Raw genomic sequence first — 19611 nt, forward strand, 5'->3', positions numbered from 1 at the left:
AAATAATAAAAGCCCTGGCTCATCCGGATTTACTAGTTACTTGTTTAAGGTATTTTGGCCAAAATCGGAACCTTTGTTTGCAGAGCTCTAAATCATGCATTTATTAGTTGAAAAACCGTTACCAAAACACAAGGAATAATAACATGCATTCCAAAAGGTGACAAACCTAGACAATGTTTGCAGAGTTGGAGGCCTAAAACATTACTTAGTTCTGTATATACAATTTCTTCTGGATGCATTGCAAACAGGTTGATGCTTTATATAGATAAATTAATTAGCAATTATCAAACTGAACCATTAAAGGTAGATTCATAGGAAAAGTTAACATGCCTGTATCTGGGAAATTGTATGATTTTTAAGTAATCATTCGTTTTAACGAATCGTCAAATGATAAAAGCCAATGTTAATTAAACACATATTTTCAACTATGCAAGTTTATGTTAAAATATCATATAATATCCGTTTGGCGTTTGGTTGCGTGATAAAAAACAAATGACTTGTAAAGGTTATTATTTCAAGAAGTTTTTTAATGAACGCATCAGCAAGTCATTAAAGGAAATCTGTTTTGACGTGATTGTATTGCTTCCTAAAATGTCATACATGGTTCTGTCTCTTGATCAATGCACATGTTTTAAAGTTGGAAATCGGAATACAATTCACGCATTAATATAGTATCGTATAATTGTTGTCAAAGTCAATTGATCGATATATTAGGACTTTTTGATTCAAATAATGTCTGTGTAAATTATGGATTCATATGTGCGGTATATATCGTTTATACGGGAAGATATTTGCATTAGAAATGATAACACGATTGCAATATTATTCACTTAAAAAAGCAAAATGTTCATCATGCCTATTTTGGTTCATCCATTTTTGTTTGATTTTCGTAATAAAAGGCAGATTGGAACATTTAAGCGTTTAAATGTTATTGTATTTCTTAACGACATGAACAATTAACCTCTGAGTGACATTACACGCAGGTTATTTGTTGTTTATATGTTTAATGCAGGTGCTTTGCTGTTTATATTTTAGACCTAAAAGCTGTAAAAAAAATCACGTTAATATGTGAGCTTATTTTAACTGAAGTTGACTGGTATAAACACATGTGTAACTGTATAAGATTATGAAATAGTGTATCATATGTATAAATAAGACAATTGTATACACGCTATTTGATACTGTTTAGGTATTATACAGCCATCAATGCGACATCTTCCTGTAATAGGCATGATGATGCTTTTACTATTCCAAGCCACGTATCTAATTATATTTTTAATTCAAATGAAACATGCAGATGATACATGCTTTCGTTTCATTTCATTGAGGCAAAATTCGTATGTTCTGATTAAGATCAATACATTGATGTTATTGACTTGGTAATTCACTGGGTATTTATTAGATTGCATTGTGTATGATTTATATTGCGTTGTAATAAGATTATTAAGCATGTATGTGTGTTCGGTTTATGTGCTGCGTTAGGTACTTGTTGACTCTTTCATCCTACACTATATTTAGTCTACTTTCACTTGCCGTATATCAAGTTTCTCTTGCTGTAATGAACACGCTCTATCACTTCACTGCTGAAGTAGCATTGCGTGGTGTATTGAATCGACGATTCCTTGTATTAACGTGTGCAAACTCTATATTTATTAAATGGATTGAATTTAATTGCATTTTATACATAATCATTGAATAATCACCATACTTTAAACATTACAATATTTAGTAGGTTTCAAGCGCTCCGGTTATTTCGCATACTGCGAAGAACAGTATACTTGACCTTGTGACCATAAACAATCATTATAGTTTATTTGGAACATTTAAAACACCTTAATTACTACACCAGCAACGCTCTATGTATTCAAGCTCAGAGATCAACACCGTTCTCGCATGCGCCTAATAGAACTGTACAAACTTGCTTTAGTATCTGAACGGATTACGAAGCAAGTCCGGATGTATTAGCATTTCATAGCTGTTTCTAAATTGACGCAGATAATTTGGAAATGCATTCCACTCGCGGCGTAAAAAGGTTAATATAATAGGTCTATTATTTGATGAATTTTGCTGAAATACCGGTACTTATGAACGCCAGAGACGTCTCTTAAATACATTAGGTGTTAAAACGTTTGCCACCATTGAACTCATTAGAAAAAGAAGACAAAATGATAAGGGATTTAGGTGTACGTTACTTAACACATAACTACAGTTTCACAATTTACGTCATATAAAACGATAATGAATACAGAACATTAAATACAATTTCGGGAATCATTCTAACAACTTTTAACGGTAAACGATAGTTATTCATGAAAAGTTAAAAGAAATTGGTGAGCAATTGAATCCTCATGGCGAGTAAGTTGTGAAAACAGAAACCTTTAAAGAATCTACGCGGTAGCAACTTCATTTCAGTTCATGTATATTTCGATTTTTTTAATAGCCATTTGTTAATATTTGCTAATAAAACACCCGTCGTACGCATCTAAAAAATGTGTTTTTGTAGGACTTCATAATTTTTGCTGTCGTGTGTCAAGTTTCTTGCATGAAGAGCTTGCGTGTTGCAACATACCATATGCTGTAACTAAATATAGACGTGCCATTCAGTACATTCAGTTTTTTTAGGATGATTAATTTATATCGGAATAAATACACACGATGAGAAAGTATTGAACCATTGTACCTTTAAAAAAATGCGTTAATTGTCGAATTAAACATTTCAGCAGATGGTAGGTTCATGAAATATTGGTGACGGGTAGTAATGGAGTTACACGATAATGTCAGTACATTAAAATAAATACAAATTGAATGGAAACACATTAAATAAAGCATTAAATTTTAGGCAAAAAATGTTAATGTGGTTTGAACGAGAATTTAATACAATGCTCGTTGATACAAATGCATTAATTATTAGAATTATGGTGTGGTTCATTCTTTGTTAGACTCATAGACTTTTCCTTAACGCCGACTTAGATATACGTTGAATTTCTGTTTTCATCTTTGTAATCATAAGTTAAGTTTGTGTGAATCCTGAAAACAGTTAAGCTAAAGTGTACATCAATGGTATTTTGGAGTTTGTATGAATCCTGAGATTGTAAATCAGTGGCATTGTGCTCCTTTTTTCAAAATCTCACCACTGTAGACATTTAAAATAATTTAGATTTGTGTTTGCATTTTTCGTGGTCGTACGATCGTTTTAAGTTCAAAAGTCTAAATTCATGTCCCGTGACTGTAAGTAATATTAAATACTTTCAAAGAGCGAACAACTGGTTTTTCCTTCAGCGCTTTGAATTCATAAACATCAAGATAAAGTTCATGCAGAAACTATAAGTTTACCAGTATTTCACCGCGAACCACCGTGGCCACCAGAGGGGGTAATCACGTGACAAACAAGATGGCGACGTCCATTCCGAGCCAGGTATTTGTCGTCGTTTTATACCCTTTATTACTTGTATTATTATTGTTTATTTCGCTCACTTTCCAGCCATATTATGAAGAAAGTTACTGGCTTTTATTTCATAGTAATATTCGCTCTATATCTCGACTTTACGCGGTGCGAGAGAACTCCGTGTTAATATACATACGTAGAACAGCTCTATCGGGAAGAATGATATACTGACCATCACAATTGAACGAACACTAATGAGTGCACAAATCAAAGTTTCATTCTATTAAGATCTATTACATTCTAAATTGTATAGTTTAAGATCGCAATTGGGTCCTCTGCAAATGCATTTGTGAAATGTACCGACATTACTTTGCTAAATATCATTAAAGCAATTAACACATGTTCGCGACCCTCTTCTATGTTAATAAAACCAGTATACTTTATATTTGTATATAATCTACACACCTATTTACGAATATTAAATATGTGTACGTGATGGCTTCAACAGTAAATATTCATGTTCGTATTATTACACGAGAGACAGCTACAAACTAAAATAACTTCGTTCTTAGTTTTGTTTCATTTCACAGGGATTTTATAGAAGAACCAATGCATAATTACGGAATGACCTCGAATTCAAATTGTTATCAGGCGGTCTCCTGTAGCGACCGACAAATAACGTATTACACTAGTGTAGTCGGATCGTCTGTTATAATTAGTGCACCTTAATGTAGATACGTTCCTGACCTTCTTATATAAAACCCTAATTATACAATACAGACGAGAAACCTTAGAGGCGATAATGATGAAAAACATTAATCCAAGAAGCCTAAAAAACGCTTCTAAGAAAGGAGAAGTTCAACATTTTTCAACATAATCATATCAGGCGACGTTTACATACTTACAATTTCTGTAATGTTAAACATAAAAATTCAACCTTAAGACTACTAACTTAAGCTTATTTATTGTGCGATAGCAAAGACACACACACGTGAATAAGTGCTTTTGTTTATCGCAACATTAAATGTACATGATTTTTATCAGATGATGGACAACATTTGAAAGATATATAAATAAATCTTTAGATGACATGTATGCGTTGATAAGTTATAAATATTAGTGCTTGAAGGATAACTATTTCAAAAAGAGAGATTTTACAACCATACCAAGTTTATTTAAGAGATAGGTTATATTCCTATTTCATTCTTAATTAATACGTGTTTCCTGCGCTAAATGCTTAATTTGTTAATCAAAATAGTTAAAACTGAAAACTGAAACTCTATATGCGTAGGCTGCATATCGTCGGTTTCCTTCCAAAAGCACCCAACGTCAAAGTGTAACAACTTGAAAGTACGTCAATTTAGAACACAACCGACGATATGTTCGTATATTGTTTGTTTAATCAATGTTCAATCTTTCCGACAGTAAGATTTCATATTTGAAAACAGGATAAGCATTGGTCACTAAAAAGAATCGCAACAGATATATGTGTCTTTTCCAGTTAAAGCCTCTACAAGCACGCGTAAGCCGCAGTTTACTTCTTATTTATATATAGAAATGTTAACATTTAAAAATTTAAGGGCGCCTTAAAATATACAATTCATTAAGCTTGTTATAAAATCATTACTAAACAAAAACTACCACAGTACAAGAACTGGTACTAATCTTTGTAGGCGTTAAATATCTGCAGGTTTGCGTGCTATGCAGATTGTTTCATGAACATTACATACGCAATGCCTACGCAACGTAAACGAAAAGATAAAGTTGAAAACACAACAAAACAATGATTATTTATTCATTATCGTTCACAATGTTGTGTTCTTTTATTTAAATATTGACCGTTGTCGTATTGCCCACGCATGACATGCGATTTATTGTAGTATTAGTTTCTACGTAATCTGAACCGTGTGTTTTAAACGAGCAAACAAGGATTTAATTTAAACTATTTGTACATTAATATTCACTTGATTTCCAAGCGTGTTTAAAGTATGAAGTGCTGCTCTTACATATTTACGTAAGTTATATAGAGTGATTGTACTTTATCATTTACAAAGACGCCATAGCACTTTCTTGTTATAATATATGTCTTAGAATAGAAAATCAAATCTCTCTTTATAGCAAATCTATCCCGAATCTAATTATCCGTGAGCAAATGGACGGAACGGCTCGCATGATAAAAAGTAAGTTTTTCTTTTAAATAGAACCTTTGCGATATGTGTAATCATAGATTATAACACTCAAATTAGGAATTGCTTATAATAGCGTTGTACGTTTGTCGTAAGGAATTGTTCCACAATGTCAATATTGCAAAGGCTTTGACCGAGGAGTAAACCTAAAGTACGACGAAAGAAAGATAGTTTTAGAACTTAGATTATTATCGAACATTTACTTTTCTTTAAAAACTTAAATTATGTTTTTACTAGTTTCCAAATTAATTGGCAAATCGATATATATATATATATATATATATATATATATATATATATATATATATATACATGTTCACATATTAACCAACATAGTATGCATATATTAATTAAATATAAAAATAAAAATGAAAAAAAATTAAAAAGAATGTGTACATGAACAGTCATTATATACAAAAAATAGCTATTCATTTTTTCCTGATATATTATAATTTGACATAAAATGAATGATCAAACATAATATAACGTGTAGTAAGTTACTGGAGACTTATTATTTAGTGCACATGTCTTTGTATATTAATCAGCATATAAGAAAATGATATATTGATTTTTACATTTGCCATGGATTACATTTATGATCAGCTCAAGTTTGTATTCTGAATTATTTTGTTCGTTATATACTAGAAACGGTATTTAATGCGAAATACAATTAAGTTCTATAATGTTCTGATTAGGAACATTTCCCGTTCACATAACAAACCAAAATAAAATCAAAATTAGTTTCGAGTGCACTTACAATATGTACAGAAATAACCGTCGCTTATATAACCTTTATTATCCATTATTACAATTTAAGCAACATATTTATGTGTCATGTTGGTTTTTTATTTAGACAAAAATTGATGGAAACATAAAAAGACGGTTGAAATCATTCTTATTATATTTCTCAACGTTTCTAAAATTAAATTGACGTATCCGTTTAAGTCAACTTCAAACATGTATGAACGCTTTTACTGTTATAATTCAAAACATTTTAAACAATAAACAGAAGACATGTAATACAAGCATATGTAATACAATCGCATAATGTTGATGAATGTAATGATCAGCTTTGAAATAATGTTATCTTCATCAGCTTTCACATAAACAGTTTTTCTTATTAAATTGACTGTATATGCCTAGTAAAAAGTGTTTAATTAAGACCACTTCAACAGTTCTTTTATTCTGAGTATATTCTTGGTATGCAACTTACACAATTCTTCCTGACAAAATGATATATTCCTCATTACAAAACACATTATGACCAAATGACTGCAATTCTTTATCGAAAAGGACAAATAATTGATTATCTGAGATAAGTACATTTATATGAATAAAGTATTGCAATAATTCATAAAAAGTCATATTAATTTCCGCACGTGTAAAGTTAATACACACAACATATGAACTTAACAATACCTGACACTACGATATTAAACATGAATATGCTATACGTATGTGCACATAATAACCTAGAATTGGTAACATAACAAACTATTTAAATTAACGATCAGGTATAAGTATTCTAGAAAACTAGTCAGTTTATGGCAAGATAAGTAGTTTTGCAAAAAAGACATTTGTTAACATTGATATCGTACAAGAATCAGCGTACGATTTAAGAAGCAAATTACACAAATTATATTACTGTAATTAAAATTTAAAGTTTGACCTATAATGCTTAGAACCGGCAGTATTATAAAATTACTTTCATCCGACACTTAAATGCCTAGTATCAATTTAAAACGAAACAATTGATATCATTTGATAGCTTATTGAAAGATTATGAAGGCATTGGCTTGTCCTGAAACTGATAATATTTGGGACTCGCTCAACGCTTTCAAAGTTTTACCTTTCGTGTCGAAACCTGTGATCGCAAGGAAAAGAACATGTAGAACAAACTTATGACAGCTGTAGACCCATTTTTATCTGAAACTATTTGCACAATAAAAATAAAAATGATAAAACTTTTTGTTCAATAACTATTTAAATCATATAGCTTATGTTTTTTAAAACATAAACTGCAAATCTGACATCGACTGTTAAATACTTAGTTGGCGTCGAAAAACTAACATGATTCTTGACAAATTGAAGTAGAAATAAATATCATTATGTAGTATCTACACTTTTTTAAAGGCTATTGATTGCATTTTTTGATTCAAGCAATATAATATCACTGACAACGTCGGCCAAATAAGATATAAACTTTTACATTAGTTTACATCTTATCTCTTACTAGCATTTAGGGTTGGAGATCACTATCCTGCTACTTTTTTGGAAGCACCCTTATGTTTATGATGTTTGTGTATACTGTTATATGCGCTTTTCGTATCTTCAACACTGATTTAGAAATGCATGTTGGTCCCGTGTTCACAAAAATAAATCAAGCAAGGTGCTCCACTTGGGTAATCTTGCTGAGTACTTCATCTTTTATTACCGAGTATTGAACTAGTGATATGTGAGTAACAGTTCGTCATTTTTCCTATTGACATGGATACAAACAGATTGTCAGCCATTATTGTCTTCGTTTGTTCCAGTGCTCGTCATATATCACAAGTGTATACGGATTAATATAAGAATAAATCACGTCGTATGCATATATTCCGTGTGAAAATGAAAAAGAAAGACTCGAACACTAATAAAGGATCATACGTATCCTTATCTTGTATAATTACAAAATAGTTTTTGTTTAGTGCAACACTATTAGCTGAAAAAATACTCCCTTTTGATGCCGCAAATAAGTGGATTTCATTAAATCATTCGACATATGCTTTAACATCTGATCGTTGAAAAACAATCATAAACCAATTCTGACGCTTCATGCATGTTTAGACCGTACGTTATATTTCGTACAGTTTTTATGCAGACATCCCGATTCCAAAACGCCGTCGGAATGAACATGATCAACATTCGAGAGATGTTTGTATGACTTGTTGAAGGGCGTTTCCGCAGTAGACGGCTGATTGAATTTATAATTGATTCTCCTCTGAGGATAGAATGTCAACGTAGGTGTGAATACATTCCTGAATACATTGTGCAGGGGTGTCCACATGATTCGAGACGTTTTCGTTTGCACCATTGTCCCGAAATCCATACTTGAGTATATGCAACAAGTAGCAAGGTCTACTTTCGCAGAGTGTTCTTTTAAAGGCACGTCTGAACTTCCTCGACAATACGTTGTATAGGATGGGATTTACCGTCGAGCTGAAGAAGTAGAACACGCCTGAAACAGTCGGCAAACAATATATATACATATAATAATAATATAATATTATATATAATATTGTATTTGATAGGAAACATCATATATCGAAGATCGAAACATAGACAACATACATACACTTATTAGAACTGATTATGGACACAATAGAACGTAAATAAACTATATCAAACTTAACCAAACGTACTCAATATACCTGATACGAAGAAAAGATTGCTTTGTACTTCCAGTAGCGAGGCGTTCCAGTGTTTCACATACAACGTCATCAGTCTTTGTGCATGATAAGGTGCCCAACATAGAAAAAACGCAGCAACAACGGCAACTTAAACACATTTGATGCAACATATGCAATATCGAACATATTAAAGATACCTAGTTGTTCTGCGTATAAAACATGAACACACATCATTGATGAAACCATCAATTGTTATTCGAAAAGAAGGTCGCTTCCATAATGTATAATTATATTTTTCAGAATACAAATATATTATGAATTTTTTAATAGATTACATATCCGAATGCAACAAAATGCTCGAAGTAACGGTGAAATACGCTATTGCGTGGATCTTACTATCACTATAAACTTACCAAGCATTCGTATGACCGCCCCGCGTGCGCTAGATACCGTTGACTTGGCAAACTGCGGACTTCCAGTGGTTTGAGTCTCCGATCTTTTCAGCTTAAGTCCAATTAATACATACATCATGGTTATAATCACCAATGGAAGGACAAAGTAGAAAAAGGTAGACAGCTTGAACACAGTTACCATCGTATCCTGCCAAACGTGAGGTATATTACACACCAATGATTCATCAACAGGTCTTCCAGTTCGCGGGTCAGACAAGAAGTAGAACGTCCTTGTGTGAATAGAAAATGGTAATGCACTGACCGCGGATATAACCCATATGATAACAATACATTTACATGCGCGAGTTGTGTTTTGTTGTCTGTTAACTTTGACCGAATGGCATACGGAAATGTACCGCTCAATTGTAAAACATAGTATTGTCAATACTGACGTATACGACGTCGTCTCCATTATGAACGATTTCATGATGCAGAAGAATTGTCCAAACCGCCACGGGTACGCTTCCCAAATAGAATACATCTCCGGTGGTAAGGCTGAAATAAACGTGTTATACTCTAGAGCTTTTATCATTACAACTATTTCGCTGTCGTTTAATAACATTGCAATTATCAAATGCAACACAGTCAGAAAGAAAACCAGCAGAAAAACAATGCGTTTATAGGGATTTAATGTGTAAAATGGCTAATACCATGTGATACAAATATTCGAAAAGCCCATTTGTAATATAACTTATTTTACGCTTTGGGCGGTTAAGCAGTGAACACGGTTATACAGTCACGCGGCTTAGGGTAATAGTACAACATTACACAAGAAAGTGTTGTTCACCTATGTCGAGTGGGTGTAGGCACGTTTATCCGGAGAAATTCCTTTCATACTTACAAATGCCACACTTTTCGTGCAAATGCAGACAAACAAAAATAGCTTATGTTAAACTAAAGCGCTACTCAACATTGATTTGTTTATACTTTTTAATAATCGCCTAAAGATCTTTTCGGAATACCTTTGTTATCATTTTAACGCCACGCGCGGTGTTTATTTAAACGTATAGCCCGATTTTTTAAAAGGATGTGCCTTAGTTAGTGTTTTTTAAAATTATGCAGGCAATTGTATATGAGATGTTCCGATGTGGAAACCAAGGAAATTATAATAATAATACAATGTATATATTGTACACAAATGCATACAATTATTAAAGTGACTTGTTCACATATTTTGGTATGTTAATATGTAAATTACAATAAAATTTAATGTACAACACTGTAATATTTGCAATGGTTTGAAATAATTGTAAGACAATTTTAATGTAAAAAATGTGACTATCATGGAGATCGAAATTAGGACCATTAGAAGCTAACTTGCAACTAGAGCATCATGAAGTAATTAATGCATTGATTTATAATGTAGTAGTAACCAATGTGTCGGCTTTATACGTTTATGCTAAAGTTGTTAGATGCAACTCGTATCATACCTTTAGACATTTAACGATTACGATTGATGACTAAACATAAAAGAACATACATGAACACATGTATATATATATATCAGGAGTGTTACTTTGTTTGTTTTTATATTATGCATACATTATGCCATACTGATTGATATCATATTTAAAAAATGCATTTTGTAAATCTTTCACACAAGTACATTTAACCAAAATCATACACTCGGTTTACAATCGGTAAGTTTATATATGATAGTTATAAAATAAACTCACCTACGAAAAGAATCATCATATCCGAAATAGCAAGGTTGAATAGATATAAGTTTGTAGTTGTATGCATATACGCATTTTTTCGAATGATTATGCAGGTACACATGTTGCCAATCAAACCGGTCAGCAGTATCACCGTATACACAAATGATAATCCCAGAGCAGCGACAAGTCCCTTATGTTTGTTTCCAAGATTTTCAGTTAAAATCGTATTTACGTCTGAAGTATAATTTCCGTTCGTGTTTTGTATGATACCGTCAGTAAATGGAACGGAATAAATAACGTTCTCCATCGCCAAAATTATTTAAGACACATTTATACAGCTTTCGCGATAGTATGATGGTAATAAATTCATATACCTATTTGAAGGTCTTAACAATTTAATCCTCGATACATATGTCCGTGCATCTGTTTACCTAAGAATGGACGGGTTGCAAACGTTTTGCTACATATCAACGTTGAGAGATACCAGTGATGAATTGCAATATCTTGAGCACCTATCAACAGCTTTACGTGAAATAGGCTCATATATCAACCTATTATCGCCGCGAGTTTCTTCCCCGATAATCTGCGTCAATTAAGAAACATCTAATAGGTACTTATACATACAGACTTTCATCGTACGCCGTTTAGATTTTTATGTTACCGGGCGAGCGTATACATTTCCAATAGGTGTATTTGAAAGATATTTATTTCAGAGCGTGAATTAATCGAGTGCTGATGGTTAAGTGATTCAGATGTTTTCGTCGTAGCAGTGTTATCCAGGTTTACACCTCCCTTTATCTCTATCAACATCCAATAAAATATTTGTAGACTTCTGGTAATCCACACTGTTTAGTCGATTTGCTCATATACTACATACACATATGTTAAGGTTCTGCAACGTATACGAATATGACTGACGTTAGCGGAGTAATATCGATAATAACGTACGGTAATCTTATGGAAATGTCAATATCGGAACATATATTGGTTTGACTGCCAGTTCGCAAACAACGTATGTAGACTGTCTAAAATCACATCATACTAAGTGTAAAACATCCTTTAAAATGTAAACTCAAGATTCGAAACAAGAGTACAAAAAGACCAAGGACCTACCAAGGACCTTTGTTAAACGGCCACCAATATCATAGGCGGGTACTTTTCGAGTGGTTTAACCGCTGAGTAATTAACATTTGGGACGTGTGTGTGTGGTGGAACATGTTATTGATATAAAGAATAACGCTCAACATCTAATGCCGAAGCTTGTTTTTACAAAGCCATCCTTTGGCGTTTACATTATCGGAGTCGGTTCTCCGATACAATCATTTACTACGCTCGTCGTTATGCATATGAACGTTTATAATGCAGTTTGTAATTGTTCAAAAAAATCCTAAACTGTAGTCATATCTCTGGTATGTTATTGATATTTAGGCAATCATTTTCAACGAACAAAACATTAACACCAATCATTTTAATGTAGTGGGAGGCTTATGGGTACTTTTCCAGAAACACAATTTGTTATTATTTCCACATAGTAATTAATATATCACAACTAATTGCAAAATTTTAAAACCTTTTACCAGCCCGTTAACTGTTCATACTTGGTTGAATACACATACACTTTGACTCGGTCGGGCGTTTTCTATGGATTTTGCCTATATCTAAAAGTAGATGCAGCATAAAAAAATGGCATAGAAAGCGAATTGTGCCTTTGATCTCAAGTAATATTTGCACTAATCTGGATAAAATGGCAAAAATAACAACACATCGTTAAGTGACAAGAAACTTTAATTACGTTTTATGTCACTTGTATTGTGATGATATGCATAATGCATATATTGTTCATATATATTTAACACAACATATTTTCTACACACTGAATGATTTTTAGGAAGTTGTACCGTTCCTATCTCAAGAAATTACACTTTGAGTTTGCATACCCCTATTCATTATCACGCCATGAATTTCAGTATATTTTTGTAAATCACTTCGATTTTGGGGTTTTCATGTTGCTAAGTATAGGCAACAGCTTTAAACTCTGACATATGAAGAAATGTAGCTAACTTTGGATTACTATTGATATAATAATACATTAATAATACAATCTTACGGTCACCTTAAGTAAAAAGGCAACATATGAATACAGTCGCAGTTCACCACAACATGTACAGTTTTCCCAATATGAAGTAGCATTAAGATGATAAGTTATAACGTTCCTTACATGTGGCACAATAATATTCAACTTATATTTTAATACAAATAGCCAGATTAATGACAACTAGATGTAACATTATTTAGCATCAGTATAAAGCAATTGCGTTATTTTGACTAGCCGAATGTCATTTGAAAGCAATATATTCCCGTTCCGTCAATTTTCGTCACTATACTTGAATGATGGTGATTCGTCTGGTAGAAGACAAACTCCAAGATCTTAAAAGTCATTCGCCATGGCATTTTCCACATCTTTAGACTCCTGAAGCGACACTTCTCTGAAAAAAATTAACAGCGATGAATAAACCATTTATATGCATAGCTCAGAATTTTAATATACCTTTGCTCCTTCTAAAGATTTATTACTACATGTAATGAATTTATTAAAAAAAACCTGTTATATTTGGAATAGCGTTTAACAGTTATAATTACATTAACAAATAACTATATTTAAATATGTGCCTGCTCGGGTTTAAAATATTTAAAAAAATGTAATTTTGCCAAACTGTGAATACAGTCCCTTTAATAAAATAATTATTATTAATATGTTTCATCTGAAATAGGAAATAAGAAGACAGAAATAAGAAGAAAATACTTCAATTTGGCACCATACTAGTCAATAACATTGCCTTAAAATAAAATTAACACTTACTCCATTTCTTTCTCATAAGCATCAATGGCAGCCTTGTTAGACGACTCAGTTGAGATTTCTGGATGGCCTCCTCAGTACGAGCCTCAATCTTAAGATTTCAGTTCGCAATAGGCTTTATGTTTAGAGTGTTTAGGAAGTTATTTACCTTCATCGGCCCACCCAAACTGTCTTTGATTGCTGAAAAGAGAATTGAAAATGGAAGAACATGCAAACACATCAATGCAGCAGGTATTTTATAATGACAATGTTCTTTTATAGAATCCAGTTGTATCATCATTACATTATTAAATAACATGAATGATCAATCAATTAGATTTAACAACACAAATGCGAGACTAAATTTGAAATCTGAATATGATGGACACCGGAATGTGTCCTTATATATTACACAATAAACAGCTTGCAGATATTTACTGGGAATGAAACTTGGAATTTTAATGGGTCTGAACATGTGTAAGAAGTCAAAAGATCAATGCCAATAGTAAAATAATTAAACCTGATATGAATGACAGGTTTAAAAATGAAGGCATGCATACCTGTTCCAAACTTGGTTTTAACGTCAAAGCATGGCATTCCCCTGGTCTTGGTTGACTTCTTGACAGTCATGATGTTCCCAAACAACGTTCAAATAACCACTGAGGCCCTTTTGAAGTTCGCCAACTATGCTATATATTGTCAAAGGAATGGGTCCCTGATTACACAACTCACATAACTGTAATTTTTTAGTAAAACATCCAGCTTAATCAATCTTCTCACATCCCTCCACCCACTTCTGCTTACTCCTTTCACGCCACTTGGCAAGTAAGAATAGCATTAACATAAGTCATGTTCACACTGATCACCACCGCAGAGCTCGGTAAATGAACAATTGTGATCGTACACAACGTTGTCGATCGGTGTTTGCTTCTTATTCGTTTTTGCAAATCGCCTGCTTTAATTCTGTACTTTCTTTTTGCTAAATGTCAATAACCATGACGTCATGAACAAACAAATTTTATGAAACGAATTAATTTAATTAATATTATACTTTTATAGTTATTATATCCTAAAAGATAAGCAAATGTAAGTCTTAAAAATACAAATTTAGTTCGTTTATTTAGTATAATTTCCGAACTTTAACGTAGATATCGCTTATAGCCGAAACGCTTTCCGAATACGGCGATATCGACCGACTATCTATCTCATTAGGTCCCTACTGCCTTAAACAAGAACAAATATACTTGTACACATTTGAAAAGGTATTTGTTTCTTTTGTATAAATAGGTTACGCATAATAATCCTTTATAAACTACAACTGCCTTTAAGTGTTGTTTCAGTGAGCGTTATTTTGAAAAGTAATACATAAATGCAATAAAAGCAATTTAATTTAATACATATGTAATATAAACACATTATTACAATTAATCATTATTGCATTGCACCATATATATTTAACCATTTGAAACCTCCTGCAATACTGAGATAAGTAAAGCAAATTGATTATAGCAGATGGCACCGATTTATGGCAAGTAGGAAGAGTCCAATTGCGATGGATTTAGACAGAGCCAAACAGTATTTACATCATTAATTAAAAAGTACAAAAACACACATAATTGATTGACAGCGGTGTTAAAACACTTTAGCGGTAAGTGCGAATCATTGATTGTATTAGGGAGCACCATAACCTACCACTTGGAATAGGGCTATTTATATATAAATAATGTACATGCAGATTCTTATTAAATCATAGCATGTAAATAATATTAAACATGTTTACAATACACTTTACTTATTAGCAATTGTATGGCCAATTCAGCATTGCATGTTTTGAGGCAAATATGAACATAAGACTTTGTCTCGATGCAAGGCAAGGATATCAAGTAGCATCTGCATGCAGCGTTCTAGATAAGATGCGTATCAGCGTAATATACGCATTAGAAATATCAAGATACGCTCAATTTATCATTTCCGTGCTTACATTTAAGCAAGCCAATCTGGACTTATGCAAATGCTGTAAATTCTCTGCGTACATCGTAAACAAAAAATATAAACAGCTGATTGTCTTTCGCCAAAATATGAGACTGGTTATCGTAACAAAATAGAGCTAATTTGTGCGCTGGATTGCATTAATAGTTAGCCAGTCGATATATATACTCAGTATCATCTTGACGCATGGTAAATTCAGTATTGATTTTTTTAACAGACAGTCAAGCGCTTATGTGTTTATTACATTACATGAAGAGGTCAGCATGGCCACTTCGAAGCCAAAACAAATTTCTTCTCAAAGTAAAATTGATTCTTTTATACGGCAAAAGTTGTATCGATTAATAAAATTGTACTGCCAATACTGAATGATTTAATTTCCTCTGTTTTCAAATCAAAAAGGACACACTAAAACGCTAATTAAACAACTGTTGAAAGATGGCAAAAAAGTTTTCCGTGGCTCACGGTGTCGCGCGATAAAGACAAAGTTCGTCTTAAATATAAAATCTGCCAACAATACAAGTTAAAAAAAACAAAACACACTAAGAAACCTACTATTATGAAGGAATGGTTTATTGTGATTTACATGATTAAAGTAGCGTGTCTGTACCCGAACTATATTTTTGTTTTATTTTAAGCAAATTACCCACCAAGCAAGGCCAAATTTGATCATTTACCCCCATGCTTTGAAAAGTGGGGGTATTTACCCCCATAGGTCAAAAATTATCTAAAACGCTGTGCATGTCTACTTAATTTGTAATAAAAAGTTTGAGGACATAGTCAAATGTTCAAATCATCGTTACCTAATCACTTAGTTTAAAAACCAATCAACATAGTTATTATATAATGTTCCCATTAAGTTCTATATTATAATATACCCCAAACTTTTAAAGAATTAACCTTTCTCAAGCTCACTTCAATTAAAACGCACGTAATAACGTGATTCTTAACAGCTTATACAATTGAAAAATGAATACCGAATAGCCTGCATGTAGTGTTACTAAGATATAAATCCAACCGAACATGACGTTATACAATTATTTTAAAACTCTAAAATATTCGAATCTGCTTGTATCATGAATAAAGAAAATAAAAAAAACAAATGAAAAAGCATTTTTTAGGATTTATATAAGAATCATCTTATCATGTCTAATGTAAAGACGTCAATAAATAAGCGATACATAAAGGAACATACGCATCAACGAATAACACACGCATTAGTTTAATCATGTATTCCCGATGTTACGATCAAGTTAACAAAACAGCAAATAAACGTTAATACATAACTAAGCCAGTTTCATCAATCGTTTCCATTATAGGCTTCTGTGTGAAGGGTATTTCGTAGTTATATCCAACTGGAATGTTTGACACTGGGAGGACTAGCATTCTTTGAGAAATACGTGCGTTCGTATACATTTGAAAAATTGAACTTCACAAACATTATCGGGTTAGACGTAGTTATAATTTTATAATTTCTCCAAGCCATACATTCACGTCAGTTTTCATGTCACTCACTAATTGTTAACGTGTTTATGAAAATAATTTGTGACATGATTGCATATAAAGGCAAGAAGGTTTCAAGCTCGCAACAATAAGAATATTAATATTCTATTATGGACTTTAGATGCGTTTTTCATAACTGTGTATAGTTGTCATTATTTGCCGAAACCATTTCACGAGTATTTGAAAAGTATAATTAGATTCTATATGGCTTAACGCTCACCAATTAGCCATCTCAAGATATATTGGTCTGATTGTGTAATATGATTTAGCTGATAGTTCTCAGTCTTTAGTCTTCAAAATTCGGCAAGTTCATGTTAATATTTCTTTAACGAGATAACATCAGTAATTGGCAAACAACAACAACAGAGAAATACCAGAATGCCAGAAAATATCCAGAAAAAAATTAATATCCATACATAACAATTATTGAATTATATGTTCCACTTCGATAGAGAACATGACACAAATCAATTACCAAACGTATGTTATCCTATTGTTCATGAATTATATTATCGTAGTGACGAGACTAGAGTTGCGTATGCACACATCCGTATCTTCGTCATTCCAGCGTCGGAGATTGTTTAAAAAATGTTGATTCATACTTGGTTTTGAAACCTTAATCGTCATTAGTGATTTGCCAAACAATATTTCATTCGTTCAATCACCGATTCGAATAATGTCATAAATTCCACCAGCTGCCACACGTTTTATGACTTGCAGTTAAACTGTAAATAGTTTGCGAATGTATTACCTCGTAATATTTAAATGAAGTGTGAAGTTCGTGAAGTATGTGAGGTCTTTAAAAGCGATGGTATTCAGAACTGTTTGAAAAATTGTTTTGAACCAATCACACTATTTCTGAGAATATTAAGTTGGCGTCACTTATCAAATCCATACTATCAAACCGACATGACAAGTAACACGAATACAAACCGTTTACAATCTTTCAGCAACATATTTGCGATTCTAAAACAGTGAAACAAATGCAATTTTGCCAATAGTATTCCATGATTTCCATAGGTATTCATCCTAAAACACGATACAAAACAAATAGGACAATATAATTTGTTTCAATAAATATATAGAGAAGAGATCTACATGGCTGGTGCCGAGATGGAGAATGTTTATCCGGTGAAGCTGAGATAAAAAGCGATCCCTATTTTTCTTTTTCGGGCCGAACCTGATAAACTTTCTCCGTCTCGGCACCAACCATGTATTCGATTTATCCTTCTTCACGTTAACTTATTCAATTAACACATTTTATCAAAGGCACGTCATTAATTGACATAAAACTATTTTGGTCGGGCCTCCTACATTTACACAGCATTTCTAACGACCGAATAACTATTGATTGTGTCACGTAAAAAATAGTTTTTCAAGTACTACTTTTCGTTTTAATACTTTCCTATTGAAAATATTGGAAGAAATAAAAAAAAAGAATCGAAAGTGTGATACTTTTACTGGTTGAAATTGATAAAAAACGAAACAGCAAACCAAAAACTCAATTTTATTAACCTCAATGACAATTTTAATCCAATGCGTATAACAATTAAGTTACAATATGCACTTTCATTGTCTGTTCATCCATCTCTTTATCAAAATCCTTTTCTGTTTTACATCCCTTTATCGATGTATTTTAAACCACACTTTTTATAGCGTTTGTATCGAATGCTAACCACTCTCCGATTCTGAGTCCGACCCAAACCACGATTAACGAAATCGTTATCCTGTAAGAGCAAGTTATTTTATTCTTCAAAAAAAGGCTATCGAACGAACAATTAATCTGGACAAACAAATAAACTGAAATACGTAAAGGATTCGTTCGATGCTTTAAAAAAATACTGTTAAAAACCACCGCGTCAAAATGGTCCATAAAATTCAGAGAGTCTTGCCTAAACTAGTAGCCTTTGTTTTGTCAGAGAAATGACGTCACATTAGGTATGTAATAAATTGCGAAATCATGTAAATGAAAATTTAAAAAACGGAAAGCTGGTTCGGTAATATATTTTTAAGAAGAAACAAAATAGGATCATATTATAAAGCGATAACATTCATGATGCGTCCCAATAAATTACAAAGGTCAAATATTCATACGTACTCACGGTAAATCGCGGTCACGCGAGGTATTGCCGGATATCAACTAGTTTATTCGACCCTTCTTTATTAGGCCAATGTTTCCAATAGAGGCAGGATATAAACACGCATCGGCATTT

General features: G+C 32.5%; 1 protein-coding gene across 1 annotated transcript; it reads right to left on the reverse strand.

The window, feature by feature from the left end:
• Positions 1 to 8537: 8537 nt before the first annotated feature.
• LOC127848034 (neuromedin-U receptor 2-like) lies at positions 8538 to 14539 on the reverse strand. The gene is made up of 6 exons (XM_052380320.1): positions 14470 to 14539; positions 13458 to 13559; positions 11092 to 11307; positions 9377 to 9910; positions 8985 to 9110; positions 8538 to 8791 (listed from the first exon to the last, which is right to left on the reverse strand). The coding sequence occupies exons 1-6, from the start codon at positions 14537 to 14539 to the stop codon at positions 8538 to 8540; spliced, it is 1302 nt and encodes a 433-aa protein (XP_052236280.1).
• Positions 14540 to 19611: the final 5072 nt, after the last annotated feature.

Source organism: Dreissena polymorpha, chromosome 10, assembly GCF_020536995.1.
Source record: "Dreissena polymorpha isolate Duluth1 chromosome 10, UMN_Dpol_1.0, whole genome shotgun sequence".
Classification (NCBI taxonomy): domain Eukaryota; kingdom Metazoa; phylum Mollusca; class Bivalvia; order Myida; family Dreissenidae; genus Dreissena; species Dreissena polymorpha.

Excerpts from the sequence above, each read along its gene's own strand:
- LOC127848034 (XM_052380320.1), bottom strand. The coding sequence starts at position 14,539 with ATGACTGTCAAGAAGTCAACCAAGACCAGGGGAATGCCATGCTTTGAC. Across the intron at positions 13,560-14,469 it reads TAAAACCAAGTTTGGAACAG|AGAAGTGTCGCTTCAGGAGT; the intron begins GTATGCATGCCT and ends AATTTTTTTCAG. Across the intron at positions 9,111-9,376 it reads GGCGGTCATACGAATGCTTG|TTGCCGTTGTTGCTGCGTTT; the intron begins GTAAGTTTATAG and ends AATGTGTTTAAG.